At 39.3% G+C, this 13,370-nt stretch overlaps 1 protein-coding gene across 2 annotated transcripts in view; it reads left to right on the top strand.

The window, feature by feature from the left end:
- SLC16A12 (solute carrier family 16 member 12) overlaps nt 1-13,370 on the top strand; it is a 94,697-nt gene that overhangs the window by 65,469 nt on the left and 15,858 nt on the right. For both annotated transcript variants that reach the window (XM_078345975.1, XM_054243078.2), the window contains exon 3: nt 6,324-6,569. In XM_078345975.1, coding sequence (XP_078202101.1) covers nt 6,460-6,569 — 110 coding nt within the window. In that variant the 5' untranslated portion in view covers nt 6,324-6,459. The remainder of the gene's footprint in view (nt 1-6,323; nt 6,570-13,370) is intronic.

The raw sequence follows: 13,370 nt of genomic DNA, 5'->3' as shown, positions 1-13,370 counted from the left end.
TTTCTTTTTACATATTCTTCCACTCTTTGTGACAATTACGAGCATACAACTTTGACATAAGCTTTACATAGCTTCCCTCACAAAGTATATAAGGGTTTTTGTCCTTAATATTGCATCATAAATGTTTTCCATATTACAATATTGTCTTCGTGTTTACAATTGTAATGAATTGTGTACTGTTTCTTCTGTTGAACGTCACAATTCTCAGACACTTCCTAGTTGTTAAATATTTAAGTTGTTTCTGTTTTACATATTATAGTTAATGCAGCTATTATTTTTTGCCCATAGTGGCTTCTCTTACATTGTTTTCTTAGGATGGCCTCCTAAAAATAGAATTGCCATTGAAAGAATGTGGATACCTTTTAATTCATGATCCATCACACTATGTTGCTTTTTAAAGGGGCTGTTGCACAGCTCTGGCTGTTTCAGTGTTCTTTCATAGCACAGGGTAGAACTAAGGACAGTCCTTATACTGGATGTTTATAGGTAGGTGGATTTATAGTCTTACACTGGAAAACGACTCAACCTTGGGGGTTATTTAAATGGAAAAGCCTAAGAAGAAGCTAGAACTATACGAAGGCAGAAGTTTCTAAACTGTGCTTTTTTTACTGGTGCAACTGATTATATCACATCATAACACTTGGCAGCTAATTGTGTCCAATTGGTCAGTTATTCCATTGTGTGTGTTTGTCACGGGTGTAAGGTAGACACTTGAATGCTGGTTCTATTCGAATTGAGAGAAAGAGAGGATGCTAGGCATAAAGTGTGCCATAAACATGACTCACAGTTTAAAAAGCACTGATTTATGTCAGCACAGTATGGGAAGAAGTTGAAAATCTTACTGCCTCCAGGGCCTGGCAGTGAAGCACACGGAACTGCACACAAATATGTGCAGGACAGGGTGTCAGAGTTGGGGGAAAGTGGAAGCGCAGGCTTTGTCTGAAAGGGGTCATTGCTGCTTGGCCCCATCCGATGGCTGCTACAAGGGAATACAGCCCAGCATCTTTTTAGAGCTTGTGATTTTTCAAAAGAATTTGGAAATTTGGATAATATCTGATATTTGCAAGTGCCAACGAATGTAAACGTTTAAAAAACACTGTAGGCATAATAAAGCTTGATCTGCTCATTGCTGCCGGTTTGTGGGTGTTCTCATTGGACTGTAACTCTGATTCTGTGAAGTAGACAGAAGGTAATTTTCTGTACAAATAGGGAAGCTGAGGCTCAGAAGCCATTATTCAACAGTTTATGAACTGCCTGTCCCACTAGGATGTGAGCTTCATGAAAGCAGGGTATTGTCTCTTTTTGCAATACTCACAGCCCAGCTCCTAGAATAGTTTATGGCGCACATTGTACACTCAGTTAATAGCTATTGAATTAATGAGCGATGAACAAATAAAAAGAGTTTAAATCACATGGCAAATAATATCTACATTTTTGTGTCACATATTCCTCATGTTTTTTCTCATTTACATATATACAACATTTTGTGAAAGTAATATTATTACCGCCATTTTATGAATAAGTAACCTGAGCCTCAGAGACTAATTTGCTTGAATTCATGTAACTCATAAGATGGGGAGTCAGAACCCAGATCTTCCTTGGATTGCTGGTTCATGCTGCTGTTCCACAAAGCCACTCAGCCACCATAGTCATACATATCCATATCACCTCATCCTCCCAAATATGGGCATTTTATTCTGCAGATTAGTGTAACATCTCTCTCTAGAAGAAGTCTGCAAAATTTCTCTGTAGAAGGCCAGATACTAAATATTTTAGTCTTTGTGAGCCACATTTTCTCTGTTGCAAGTACTTTAATTGCCACTGCAGCCTGAAAGCAGCCAAAGGCAAATGTAAATAGGTGTGCAAATGCAAATGTAAATAGGTGTGCAAAGGCAAATGTAAATAGGTGTGCAAAGGCAAATGTAAATAGGTGTGCAAAGGCAAATGTAAATAGGTGTGCAAATGCAAATGTGTATGGTTGTGTTCCAATAAAATTGATTTGCCAAAAGAGGCAGCTGCCAGATTTTGCTTGAGAATAGTAGTTTGCCAACCTCTGCCTTAGAAGACAGACAAATTACCTTAGGGTTAAGTTGCTAGCTAGCAACTTAAACTCTTTCTTAGTCTTTGGCTTGCCTTAATATTTCATAGCAGTGTTTGCTATATATACCTTAAATTACTCTGAAGTTGCAGTGGTGTGCTAATAAATGTTTAACAACTGGTTCTCTCAGGGGATCTAAAAAGTTTTGATGTGTAGCTTACCCATTTATGATTCCTGTGGTATAAATACTCCCACATGGTCAGTTTCAAGTCACCAAAGTGACATCATGGTGCCGGATGACATGCAGTTGGAGCTAATGTGTCGGTTTGGATTCTTTTGTCAGAAGTGACAGAAATCTCAACTAATCCCAACAATAAGTAGAATCTAAAGAGAAAAAAAAAGTAGAATCTATTATGTTGCCTAACAGGCTAGAGAGGGTGGCTGCAGAATTGATTAATTCAGTAGCTCAGTGACAACACTGAAGGTCCCAGGTTATTTTCATCTGGGTCTTGGCTCATTGACTGTCCTCAAGTTAGTGTCCTTCATAGTTAAGAGTTGGTTGCTGTAGATCCAGGTATCACATCCAGAATCTATAAGAAGAGGGGCTTGTTTCTTCTTCATGTCTTTTCTTAAGAACAGGGAAACATTTCCCAGAGGACTTCTCTTCATAGCTCATTGGCTAGAATTACTTCCCATTTTGTGCCTCATCACTGACTGACTTGGAATGGGAGACCAATCCAAACCCATTCTCTGAACCAAGGGACTGGGCCCAGATGGCCACTGGAGACAGCAGATAGAGTTAAATCTGAACAAAGCCAGGGTTATGATGGAATAGAGGAAGAGATAGGCTACCACTCTGTCTGCTGCAGCAGGCTATGTGTGAAAGCAAAAATACAGGTATGGCAGATCTTTTAAAATAAGAGTTTTTCCTTGAGTGTTTCATTGTGGGGAAGAAAGTAGATGATTGTTAAAGCTACTTATTTATGACTCAATGTTATATTTTGAAGAAACTTATTCTGAAGCTCCAGAGTGTTAGAGACACCTTTAGAGGGTTAATTTTGCTCTGAAATTCCATGGCTTGTCAAGTCAGTGACTAAGCATGGTTCAGGGATATACCAATGGTACCATTTAAATAATTGCATTTATAGCTATGTCAGGCTGTAATTCACATCATTCTCCCGGTGTGTCATCAGCAAGAATTGTGTGTATAATTAGACAAAAATGCTTATGAATTTATACAAAGGAATTAGGAAATGTAGTAGCAGTGCAGGACATTGGTTAGGAAAACTGGCCTTGTCAGACCAGGGTTCATAGCCCATTTTTGCTGCTTCATTATGTAAAGAATAATAAAGCAAATTACTTAACCTCTTTAACTTGAGTTTCTTTACCTATAAGGATAAAAAATACCTACTCTTTTTGGTTCTTGTAAGGATTAAATGAGATACTGTCTATAGTGATGCTTGCTAGGAGCTTGGCCTGTGGCAAGTGCTTTGTAAACAGCAGCTCTCCATCATTGTTATTTTCACTTAGCCCCAACACCAGCATTTTGGCTATTACTAATCACCAGGCCAGTGTTTAGTGATATTATCATTTCCAATGATAACTTTTATTTTTCTCTTTGTCAGTAGGTTTAGTATTTATTCCAGTATATGTCTCCCAATACTTTTGATATTATAGATTTATAATTTCAGTATAAAATTAAGTTGTCTACTTGATCACGTTTGTCAGTCTCCCCAGAGTCATGGAATGGTTGACAGGATGAAGATGGAGGCCTAAGGCTTCAAAGAGAGCAAAACTAAGTGATATGCGTGGGAATCATTCTTTTTACCTTGGCCTCATTACCCTTGCTCTGTATGCACTCTCTGAAATCACAAGCCACCAATTTGTTCCAGTGGCTTCAAAGATGCACATTTACAAATTTCTGTTGTAAGCCATTTTCTTGAGAAAGTTGTGGTCTTAAAGTAAATGTTTTTTTGTTAGACAACTTGTTTTGCCCATAACTTATCAGGTGGTAGGTGGTACATAGTCTTTGTTCATCAAATAATCCATACATTGTCATAGTTGAAATGATATTTCATTTAATTAATGTTAAGATTTCTTCCAGTGATCACAACAAAATTATAAAAGCAACTGGGTAGTTTGTTCAATTCTGTAGAAAAAGTAGGTGTTGAAACTCTTATTTTTCCTCTCAAAAAATTCATCGCTGACTGTAATTTAGCAGCCTCTTTGACAAGCCATGCAATACCTTAAGCAGCACCTTATCTCACAGTTTCCGTGGGGCCCAAATCCAGAAATAGCTTATCTGGGTCCTTGGCTAAGGGTATCACAAAGCTGCAGTCAGGGTGTCAGTGAGTCTGTCCTTAACTGGAGGCTTAAGTTAGGGAAAATCTGCTTCCAGGCTCACTTGGAATGTTGGTGAAGAAGCGAAAAACAAAAGGCCCTGAGATCTTCACGTTTTCTTGCTGTCTGTTGGAGGCTGTACTTGGCATCTACAGGCTGCCCACAGTTCCCTGACAAATGTCTTTCTCCTAGGTGTGCAGCATGGCAGTTTGCTTCTTCAAGGTCAGTGGGAGGGTGAGAGTGGCTAGTAGGCTGTCTTATGTAATATGACGTGATTATGAGAGCCAGGTCCCATCACAGGTGCCATATTCTGTTGGATAGAAGCAAGTCACAGCTCCTCCCATGGTCAAGGGAAGGGATTACATAAAGATGCGAACAACCAGAGCTGGGACCACAGGGGTACCTTAGAGTCTGCCCACCACAAGGAGCTTTGTATATTGTGACCACTACTGAATCTTTAGTGCCCTAAAATGGTGCCTGACATATGTTAGGGATTCAGTAAATATTTACAGTTGAATGAATGAATGTGGATATTACTTCCTTGAAGTATGTATTGCTAATGTTTTTTTCCAAGCCTGTGGCTTACCTTTTGGTTTTGTCTATTAATCATATGTTTTAATGCAGATATATCAAATTTTAATTTAGACAAATTAACAATTTTTAAAATCTTGGTCTCAGGGAGTTCTCTTTTTCTTTCTTTTTTTTTTTTGAGACGGAGTTTCACTCTTGTTACCCAGGCTGGAGAGCAATGGCGCAATCTCGGCTCACAGCAACCTCCGTCCCCTGGGTTCAGGCGATTCTCCTGCCTCAGCCTCCCGAGTAGCTGGAATTACAGGCACGCGCCACCATGCCCAGCTAATTTTTTGTATTTTTAGTAGAGACGGGGTTTCACCATGTTGACCAGGATGGTCTCGATCTCTTGACCTCGTGATCCACCCGCCTCGGCCTCCCAAAGTGCTGGGATTACAGGCTTGAGCCACCGTGCCCGGCCGGGAGTTCTCTTATCTAGAGAACAGATCAATATTTGCCTATATTTTCACCTAGATTTTTAACTACTTCTTTATTTTTCTACATTTATCAATTTATCTGGAAGGTCAAGAGCTAAATGGAGAGTTGGACAGAATGTGGTGAATAATACTTTTTTTCTTTACTGATATTTAAAATTTTATTTAGATTGTATTAAAATATTATATACTAGCTTCTGGGCTCTATACTTTGTCTCATTTATTTGTCATTCTATTTGTACTTCAATTACACACTTAAAAATTATAGCATTTTAAAAAATGGTAAGAAGTTGCTGTCAGACTCATTCAGTATAATAATTAGGCGATGGAATAAGCTGTGGTAATGGAGAGACTCCAAAATACAGAGGCACAGATAAAATGGATGCTTGTTTATCTTTTGTGTAACAGTAAAGAGATGTGCAGAGTACAGAGTAGGAGGGCAGGTCTCCCCAGAGTCATCTGAGGACCCAGGCTGCTTCTGTCTTGTAGCGCTGCCAGCCCCTAGACTGATGTCCTGGTCTGTGTGGTTTCAGTGCTTTTATGTCCACATCCATCTTCCAGTCTGTCGGAAGAGGGTGCTGGAAGTCCTCGAAAAGTACCTTTGCCTTGGAGTTGATGAACCAGAAGTGGCACACATGCTTCTGCTCACATCCCTTTCATGGAGACTACACTTTACTGCCACAACTGTCTTCAAGAGAGGCTAGAAAAAATGGTATCAAATAGAGTAGACATGTATTTGACTAAAATTTGAGAGGTTCTATTAAATTTTTAAAAAAGAAAGCATGTACCAAGAACAACAAATGGCCTGCCACAGTCTAGTATTCATAGTTACAAATAATCATATTTAATAGGAAAGTAATGATCAATTTTTACCAAGTGAAAAAAAATCAACATTTGAACATAGCAAAAAGATATAAATATGTCCTGATTTTTGGTTTTAGATGATGAGTAACCCATGTGCCAGGTAGTGCTCTATGCCAACCTTGAATGCCAACAGGAAGTCACTGGACAGCAAACTCTTCCAACATCATAACTTAGCTGTTGGAGCAACCTGGAAAAGAAGAAAAAAGAAAAGCCATGGCAAAAGTAAATAGAACTCGGTCTACCTCCCCTCCAGATGGAGGCTGGGGCTGGATGATTGTGGCTGGCTGTTTTCTTGTTACCATCTGCACCCGGGCGGTCACAAGGTAGGTAGAATTTTCTTCTTGACTTACTAAGATGACCTGGTCCGTCCCTCCCTCCCTCCCTCCCTCCCTCCCTCCTTCCTTCCTTCCTCTTTCTCTCAATCTCTCTCACTTTCTCTCTTTCTTTCATCTAGTTCTGTCACCAGGCTGGCATGCAGTGGTGTGGTCTCAGCTCACTGCAACATCTTCCTCCTTGGTTCAAGCAGTTCTCCTGCCTCAGCCTCCCAAGTAGCTGGGACTACAGGCATGTGCCGCCATGCCCAGCTAATTTTTGTATTTTAGTAGAGATGGGGTTTCACCATGTTGGCCTGGATAGTCTTGATCTCCTGATCTCGTGATCTGCCCACCTCGGCCTCCCAAAGTGCTGGGATCACAGGGTGAGCCACCGCAGCCAGCCCTGTATTTTCTTTTAAATCTGCTTCATTCTGTTTCCGAAGCTGTCATTGTGAAGATGTGTGTGTGTGTGTGTGTGTGTGTGTGTGTGTGTGTGTGTGTTTCTGTTGACTGCTCAAGTATCTTTTTCTTTGCAAAGTATGTGATTCTCTGGCACTTAGGAGTCCCAGATAGTGGTGTTTTCTATAATATCTGGTACTTAAACCTGGAGTCTTAGGACATTTTTAGACCAATGCTGTGACTATTCCAGCCATTCATTTTCATAAGCAGCTCCAGAGATGTGGAAATAATGTAACATGTATTTCTTTTTCACTCTTCATTAATATGTAATATTCAAAACTAATCACATATGAAACAACATGGGATATGTCCTACAGTATTTTCATAATGAAATCACTTTTCTGAGGATTTTATTGGCAACTGCACACCCAGAAAGGTAAGTTAGCTAAAGCTGGCATAGCTCCAGGGGAGGGTAATATCATTTCTGCAAGTCTCTTTCTCCAGAATTTTTAAATCTGTCATTTTGATAAGTGTAAGTTAAGATCGATTTTATTCACTGAAGTTTTACAAAGCTGATAGCATGTGTGATCTATATTTCATAAATCAAGTAAAACACTATGGGTAAACTAATGACAAGAGATTATCGTCATAATGGTGCGATGTGGCTTTAAGTCTAGGGATGAGGAAAAGCGGTGCCAGGTGACAAGAGTATGATCATAAAGTTTACAGTGGATATGTGAACATATCACACAGTTAATCTTACGCAGGGTTAGGGTATATATTCAACCAAGGCCAAAATAATCCTGGAAAACTCCTTGGCTCCCTAGGGCTCACTGAGCCTTTAGAAGCTTAAAACCTAGAATTTAAATTATTTTGCTTTATTTTGCATTTTGGCTGTTGTGGTGAAGGCTGACTTCTAGGTTGAAGGAGAGTGAAAGCATAGATACAGGGATTCTCTCGTTCTTGCCTGCTCTCTCCTCCCTCTTTCTTTTCTCCAAGGTCACAGTGTTGAATATGCTTAAGTAAGTTGCATGTACATTAAGACTCATCCATCTCATTTATATCTGGAGTAAATATGCATTGGAAATCCACATGTGTTAGCTCTTTCCTCTACAAGTGCTTTCATTCAAATAGAAATCTTTATTTCTCTCCTCTGACAGCAGAGAAATTACAAGAAAATAATTTGGCCTAATTATTTGATGGCATCATCAATACAGGCATCAATATTCCTCCCATAACGAAGATACAATGCAGGATAGAACAAGATGTTTATATTTGCTGCAGTAAGATTATGTGTCATAATAAATTACAGAATTGTTTAAAATAATATAATTGATGCTGAGTGATTTTACACTGTTGGTGGGAATATAAATTGGTTCAATCACTGTGGAAGACAGTGTGTTAATTCCTCACAGACCTAGAGCCAAAAATACTATGAAATGTGATTCTTTTCTTTGAGTTGGAGTCTTGCACTGTCACCCAGGTTAGAGTGCAATGGCACAATCTCAGCTCACTGCAACCTCTACCTCCTGGGCTCAAGCGATTCTCCCACCTCAGCCTCCTGAGTAGCTGGGATTACAGGTATCTGCCATCATGCCTGGCTAATTTTAGTATTTTTATTAGAGATGGGGTTTCACCATGTTGATCAGGCTGGTCTCGAACTCTTGACCTCAGGTGATCCACCCACCTCGCCCACCCAAAGTGCTGGGATTATAGGCGTGAGCCACCATGCCGAGTTGAAGTGTGATGCTTTTCTTTTTTAAAAAATTATACTTTAAGTTCTGGCACACAAGTGCAGAACATATAGGTTTGTTACATAGGTATACATGTGCTATGGTGATTTGCTGCACTCATGGACCTGTCATCTACCTTAGGTATTTCTCCTAATGCTATCCTTCCCCTAACCTCCCACCCCCCAACAGGCCCTGGTGTGTGATGTTCCCCTCCCTGTGTCCATGTGTTCTCATTGTTCAACTCCCACTTATAAGTGAGAACATGTGGTATTTGGTTTTCTGTTCTTGTATTAGTTTGCTGAGAATGATGGTTTCTGGCTTCATCCATGTCCCTGCAAAGGACATGAACTCATCCCCTTTTCATGGCTGCATAGTATTTCATGGTGCACATGTGCCACATTTTCTTTATCCAATTTATCATTGATGAGCTTTTGGGTTGGTTCAAAGTCTTTGCTATTGTGATCAGTACTGCAATACACATATGTGTACATGTATCTTTATAGTAGAATGATTTATAATCCTTTGGGTATATATCCAGGTCCAATGGTATTTCTGGTTCTAGATTGTTGAGGAATTGCCACACTATCTTCCACAATGGTTGAAATAATTTACACTTTCACCAACAAATGAAAAACATTCCAAGCTCATGAATAGAAAGAATCAATATTGTAAAAATGGCCATACTGCCTGAAGTAATTCATAGATTCAATGCTATCTCCATCAAGCTACCATTGACTTTCTTCACAGAATTAGAAAAAAACTATTTTAAGTATTTCATATGAAACCCAACAAGAGCCCGTATAGCCAAGACAATCCCAATTAAAAAGAACAAAACTGGAGGCATCACACTACCTGACTTCAAACTATACTACAAGGCAAGAGTAACCAAACAGCATGATACTGGCACCAGAACAGATATGTAGATCAATGGAACAAAGCAGAGGCCTCAGAAATAACACCACACATCTTCAACCATCTGATCTTTGACAAACCTGATGTAAACAAGCAATGGGGAAAGGATTCCCTGTTTAATAAGTGGTGGTGGGCCACGTGTTCTCACTGATAAGTGGGTGTTGAACAATGAGAACACATGGACACAGGGAGAGGAACACCACACACTGGGGCCTGTTGGGGGGTGGAGGGACTAGGGGAGGGACAGCAGGGGTTGGTGGTATTGGAGAGGGAAAACGTTAGGAGAAATACTTAATGTAGGTGATGGCGGGATGGATCAGCAAACTACTATGGCCTGTGTATACCTATGTAACAATCCTGCACGATCTGCACATGTACTCCAGAACTTAAAGTATAGTTAAAAAAATAAACAAATGATATTGGGAAAACTGGCTAGCCATATAGGAAGTGTGATTCTTAAGAGGACCTCTGTAAGAGGAATTGGGAGAGAATCATCCCTTTAACATCGTGACTTCTCATCACTGATATGACAGCTCCCTGGACATTAAGAGGTCTGGATTATGAGTCTATAAAACTTACCTATATTATGAGCCTTGTGTTCTGGGTTTGAGGAAGTCATGGAGTTAAAAGGAATCCCTTTCATCTTGGTCCTTCATGTATAAGCTTCCATCATTCCCATGATGAGGGAGTTCTAGAAGTGGGCACAATGCTTTAGAAGGAGGGATCATACTGGAATCTTGAGTATTCATGATAAAGTTGCATTTTTGTGGAGCTTCTCATAGTGCTTTTGGCTGAGAGACTAAGATAAGTCTCCCAATCACATTGTCTCATGTGAGCCTTGTGATTTATTCACCCTCTATTTAAGAGATTAGAACACTAATGCTCAGAAAGATTGACTTGCCTACATTTGTTTTTGTCTAGTAGGACAAACCTGGACTGGAATTCTTTTTTTTTCTTCTCATCTTGTTTATTTGTTATTGTACATACAGTCATAATCCATTGACTCTTGAAACACACACACACACACACACACACACATGCTCACAAACACAGAAACCACTATTATTTTTTCCAATACGTAACTAGTTTCCTCACCTATTCTTAGACATATACCACACTTCTACTTGCCCCTCAATACGCACTACACACGCAAGCATACACACACACACACACACACACACAAAGATGCAAACTCTGCAGCTTATCCTTTAGAATAGCTGTATTACAAGACGTGTTTTTTAAAACAACCGCCTTGGTTATGGGAATCATTGCCTTAACATGGGCAACCTCTTAATATACAAGGAGCTGTCATATCAGCAATGAGAAGTCATAGTACCAAGGAAATAAATGTCTCCAAATTCCTCTTACAGAGGTCCCCTTAAGTATCACACTTCATTTGGATAGGCACCATTTTATATATTCATTAGTCATATTTTTTCTTCTAAGAATTGCCATATCAAATTTTTGCCTGTATTTCTTTGGATTTCTCTGCTTGTTTTCTTATACTTGCTCTATAGAAATGCTTTATATATTAAGGAAGTCAACCATTTGTAAGTGTGTGTGTGTATGTGTGTGTGTGTGTGGGTGCCCAAATAAATAGTTTTCCCTATTTTGAAACAACAACAAAAAAGAATCACACTTCATGGTATTTCTAATTCTAGATCTTTGAGGAATCGCCACAGTGTCTTCCTCAATGGTTAATTTATATTCCTATGAAATGTGTAAAAGTGTTGCTATCTCTCTGCAGTCCCACCAGCATCTGTTGTTTCTTGACTTAGTAATAATCACCATTCTGTCTGGTGTGAGATTGTATCTTATTGTGGTTTTGATTTGCATTTCTCTAATGATCAGTGATGTTGCGCTTTCTTCATATGTTTCTTGGCCGCATAAATGTCTTATTTCCAGCAGTGTCTGTTCATGTCCTTTGCCCACTTTTTAATGGGGTTGTTTGTTTTCTTTTCTTGTAAATTTGTTTAAATTCCTTGTACACTCTGGATATTAGACCTTTGTTAGATGGACAGGTTGCAAAAATTTTCTCCCATTCTGCAGGTTGTCTGTTCACTCTGATGATTGTTTCTTTTGCTATGCAGAAGCTCTTTAGTTTAATTAGATTCCATTTGTCAATTTTTGCATAGAAATACCATTTGACTCAGCAATACCATAATGGAGTATATACTCAAAGGAATATAAATAATTCTATTAAAACATAAACATGTATGCACACATATGTTCAGTGCAGCCCTATTCACAATAGCAAAGACATGGAATCAGCCCAAATGCCTATCATTGATAGACTGGATAAAGATAATGTGGTACATATACATCATGGAGTACTATGCAGCCATAAAAAGGAATGAGATCATGTCCTTTGCAGGGACATGGATGGAGCTGGAAGCCATTATCCTCAGGAAGCTGACACAGGAACAGAAAACCAAACACTCGGTGTTCTCAATCATAAGTAGGAGCTGAACAATGAGGACAAATGGACACAGGGAGGGGAACAACACACACTGGGGCCTGTCTGGGGTGGGGAGTGGGAGGAGGGAGAACATCAGGAAAAATAGGTAATGCATGCTGGGCTTAACACTTAAGTGATGGGTTAATAGGTGCAGCAAACCCCCACGGCTCACATTTATCTATGTAACAAATCTGTACACCTGCACATGTAACCCAGACTTCAAATAAAATAAAATAAAAATAAAAATAATCACACTTCATGTGTAATTGCAGGCTATTCTGTCCATGGATTGACTACTTGAGTTGGAGTTGATACTTAAAAAGCAATGTTTGGCGTAAATGTCCAAAGCCTTGTCTCCACTCCAGGGTTGAGACCTATTTCTCTCTAAGTCTACTGGGTCTAAATCAACTTAGTTACTTTAGATATCTAGAATCTTATGGGATTGTGGAGCTCTTTCAGACTCTCTTAACAATAGTTGAATTCCCATAAATAATTGCTCACTTGAGCTGAGCACTTACATTGTGCTTGTTGGCATCTTCAAGCATTTTTTAATGAATTAAATCCTTTAATCCTCATAACACACATCAGTTGAAGAACATGTCTAAGGTCCCATGGTTAGTAAGTGGCAGAATTTTAGCCACTAGGCTGTACTGCCCAGTAGATCAATTCTTGTATTGACTTAGTGGATAATTTTCTCAACCAGAGAAAAATCTTTATGAAATGCCAGATGTTGTCAGCACTCACTGTATAGAAGCCAGAGCAAAATTTTACAGCACAGTGGCAAGATTGAGACAGCAAGCATGTTGCCCCCTGGGAGAAGCTATCTTTGAGAATGTCATTTCATAACAGGTGAAATTTGGTGATAACTTTGTCTCCACATTCTTATGAACAGAGCCTACAAACCCTGAAAGTTATTAGGAGTCATTTGCTACTACAGCAAAATCCAGCCCATTCTGACTGATACAGTCTTCTTTACCAAAATGCTTATTTTAGAGATGAGGAAACTGAGGCCCTGAGGGATTAAGAAGCTTTATCAAAAACTCTCAGTTACCTAGGGTGAGGATCAGGGATCAGAGCTCTGCTCCCCTGTAATTGCCCAAATATTCCAAAGAACAACCAAAATAACAAACATAACTTCTGGAGTAAGATGATCAAATGCTCCCAATAAAATTTCATTTATTTAAGATCATGAAACTACTATTTGAAAAGTTCTGTGGTGCTTTTCCCCTTTGAGAACAGATAAGAAGTGATACAGTATTTGTCCCATATTTCATGAATGTCACAATCATTCAGAAGCCTGTATGTGGT

Source organism: Callithrix jacchus, chromosome 12 (genome assembly GCF_049354715.1).
Source record: "Callithrix jacchus isolate 240 chromosome 12, calJac240_pri, whole genome shotgun sequence".
Lineage (NCBI taxonomy): Eukaryota > Metazoa > Chordata > Mammalia > Primates > Cebidae > Callithrix > Callithrix jacchus.
Note: the sequence above shows the minus strand (reverse complement) of the source record. Positions and strands in the feature narration are given on the sequence as shown.